General features: G+C 53.2%; 1 protein-coding gene across 1 annotated transcript; it reads right to left on the reverse strand.

The window, feature by feature from the left end:
• Window positions 1–430: 430 nt before the first annotated feature.
• LOC123167918 (ras-related protein RHN1) lies at window positions 431–2,139 on the reverse strand. Its single transcript, XM_044585779.1, has 6 exons — window positions 1,894–2,139; window positions 1,458–1,721; window positions 1,239–1,287; window positions 1,066–1,139; window positions 860–953; window positions 431–746 (listed from the first exon to the last, which is right to left on the reverse strand). The coding sequence occupies exons 1-6, from the start codon at window positions 1,933–1,935 to the stop codon at window positions 643–645; spliced, it is 627 nt and encodes a 208-aa protein (XP_044441714.1). The 5' UTR covers window positions 1,936–2,139; the 3' UTR covers window positions 431–642.
• Between the last annotated feature and the right edge of the window lie 1,099 nt (window positions 2,140–3,238).

Consider the following 3,238-nt stretch of genomic DNA (forward strand, 5'->3'; position numbering starts at 1 on the left):
ATGAAGGAAGCAATTGCCGGAGGGAAGGAAGGAGCAGCAGCTGGAGAAGCCCTCTGAGTCTATCTTAGCGTGGCAGGTGACCTCGGTGTCTATCTTAGAGTGGTAGGCAACCCCGGTTTCTATCACAGGAAAAATTTGTTCAAGTTAAAGGGATGGCCGGGGCAGCGTTAGCATGGACGTGGACGATGGTGAAGGCGAGGGTGGGGCGGCAAGATGCAAAACGAGCGGTCAGGTTCCTTCTTCAAGCTCCAGCGCCCCATGTTCGTTTTCTTCTTCAACCGCCCCACGTACGGACGTACCATCCGCCGAACCGCCAGCCATCACCGCCCACGGCTGACGGCTTAAACGAATCGACTGACCATACTGAATTTTCAGTCGACTTGCCCCTAGCCAGTCCTATTTGAAATAGAGAAAAGTATTGTGCATAAAAACGTGCAGTTTAGCCCCTGCCAGGACCACCAAAACGTGCACCACCATAAACCAAATGTCATACCATCACCAGTTCACAACGCATGCGCAACAAGTAGTCTGAGGCCTTGCAACGTACACAGAGAGAGCGGCATATGTACACGACGCAGAATCCTATCCACACAGCACCTTCCCCTGCCGCCGCCGGTGCGCGACACGCATCGGCATCGTCGATCACCCGGAGCAGCAGAACCACCGCCCTCTGACGCCGCGCTGGCCGTCGTTGTGCAGGACCATCCCGGCTGGATGGTTCGGCCGCACCTTCACCAGTCTCTCGGCTGCCGATAAACACACGTATCAGTACTCCAAGCAGAGCAAGCAGGCCATCGCCGGTCATAGCAAGAGACGAAGCAGATCCAGAAGAAGCATGTAGAGTTTCACAGATGCTTGCCTAGCTCGTAGAAGAGCTCGCCGACGTTCTGCGCAGTCTTGGCCGACGTCTCCAGGAAGAAGAGGCCGTTCCGCTCCGCGTACTCCAGCGCCTCCTGCCCGCATTCATTCAGAGAAAAAACAGAGACGGTGATGGGTTTGACTGACAGATGCAGCACTGGGGTTCTGAAATTTTTGTCTGCAAATATGTCGCAAGTATGTATATACCTGTGTGCCAACCTTCCTCCTTTTTTCCAGATCGACCTTGTTGCCCACTAACGCCATCACCAAATGAGGGTTCCCTGTTTGGATCGATGTGCAGAAAAACCTAAGCACTGACACGCATATTGAGTTCCAGCGACGAGATGGAAGTACATAGACAAGGTGTTCAGTTATCATACCTTGTCTCTGAAGCTCGTCGACCCACCTCTTCGCTCGGATGTACGAATCCTGACGCCCACGCAGCGAAAAAATCGAACAGATTAACGGTCGAACATCAAGCAGGGCAGAGCAATCAGTTTCAGTTTCCATCATCAGACACGACACGATCGACTCATTCATCACAGATTCAGAGAAGATCGCTAAACGATGTACCGACGAGAAGGGGACATCTCTCTCACCGTGCTAGTGATGTCGTAGACGACGACGGCGGCGGCGGCCCCGCGGTAGTACATGGGGGCGAGGCTGTGGTAGCGCTCCTGCCCGGCGGTGTCCCAGATGTCGAACCTGACGGTGGCGTCCTCACCTCCCCCGGCGCCGCTCACGGGCAGCGCCTGCGAGAAGAAGGCCGCCCCGATGGTGGACTCCTGGCACTCGTAGTAGAGCCCCTTGGCGAACCGGACCACGATGCTGGTCTTCCCGGCGCCCAGGTCCCCCAGGAGCACCTGCACACGCACGCGCGCGCGCACGCCGCAAATCGATCGGATCACTCTCGCCATGAAAAGCAGCATGCTAGATCGATCGTTAATTACAAGCAAATGCCATGGCCGAGAGACAAGGTGGTAGGTGGTGATCGGACGGAGAAACGAAAACTTCATGCCTGGGCGACGTACCCACCAGCTTGGCCTGGATGACGCTGCTCGGAGTCGGAGCCATCATCGATCTTGCCGGCCGGGGTCGAGGTGGCGACTATGGCGGCGGTTCGGGTTGTTCACGTGTTGACGGCGGTGAGCGGGAAGAAGCATGTGGTTTTGCACGCAATGTTGCCGTGCGTGCTTACGGCGGAGACCGGTGGTTGTAGGCTTGTATAGCTCCGGCCTCCGGCAAAGCGAGCTGCTGGTAGGTTCAGGTTCAAGACTGTTCGGTAGAGGTCTGTGCTGCGCGCGTTTTTTTGCAGGCGGTGTACTGTGTGCGGGCCCAGACAAGTGCCATAGGCAGACAGTGGCGCCCATGGGCCCCCAGTCACGTTGGGCTTTGGCACTGGACCTTCATTTCCGGCAGTCACGCCGTTCGCACTGCCCGCCCACGGCTACCAAAACAATGATAAACCATCTCAAAAATAAAAAACCAAAACTATGATAAACCCCGAAATCACTAATTAAGGAGTACTCGTTGCAAAGAACACTTCACTTTCCCATGTCGTGACAAGTGGCGCACATGCAGCGCGCCACTTGTCGCAACCTGGGAGTTTTCCCTTTTTTCGTAGATCCGTTTATTCAAACGTTTTATCACTTAAACCGTGCGTCCAAATCTCGAACCGTTTTCATCATTGGATTCCTCGCGTCGAGATCTTCAAAACTAGATCCCATGTTGATAGGTTTTGACGAACTTTTTTGTTCACAAAAAAAGACGAAAAATACGGGCGAAAAAACCAAACCGGGCGCATGGTTTTTTTCCTTTCCAAAAGAGGCATGCCCGTGCCTCTAGCAAAATCACAACCGTGCCTCTCGTGGAAGCAAAACCGTGACTCTCGTGGAAGAAAAAAATAGAAAACATGTTTTTTTCGTTTCCGAAAGGCACGGCCGTGACTCTCACGAAAGAACAACCGTGCCTCTCGCGAAAGCAAAACCGTGACTCTCGCGAAAGAAAAAAAAACAGAAAACGCGTATTTTTTTCCCTTTCCTAGAGGCACGGCCGTGACTTTCGTGAAAGCACAATCGTGCCTCTCGTGGAAGCAAAACCGTGACTCTCACGAAAGAAAAAAAAAACAGAAAACGTGTTTTGTTTTTCTCTTTCCGAGAGGCACGGCCGTGACTCTCACGAAAGCACAACCGTGCCTCTCGCGGAAGCAAAACCGTGACTCTCGCGAAAGAAAAAAAACAGAAAACGCGTTCTTTTTTCGTTTTCGAAAGGCACGGCCGTGACTCTCGCTAAAGCACAACCGTGCCTTTCGTGGAAGCAAAACCGTGACTATTGTGGAAGGAAAAAAAATAGAAAACGCGTTTTTTTCGTTTCCGAAAGG

The sequence above is a fragment of the Triticum aestivum genome, chromosome 7D, assembly GCF_018294505.1.
Source record: "Triticum aestivum cultivar Chinese Spring chromosome 7D, IWGSC CS RefSeq v2.1, whole genome shotgun sequence".
Classification (NCBI taxonomy): Eukaryota; Viridiplantae; Streptophyta; class Magnoliopsida; order Poales; family Poaceae; genus Triticum; species Triticum aestivum.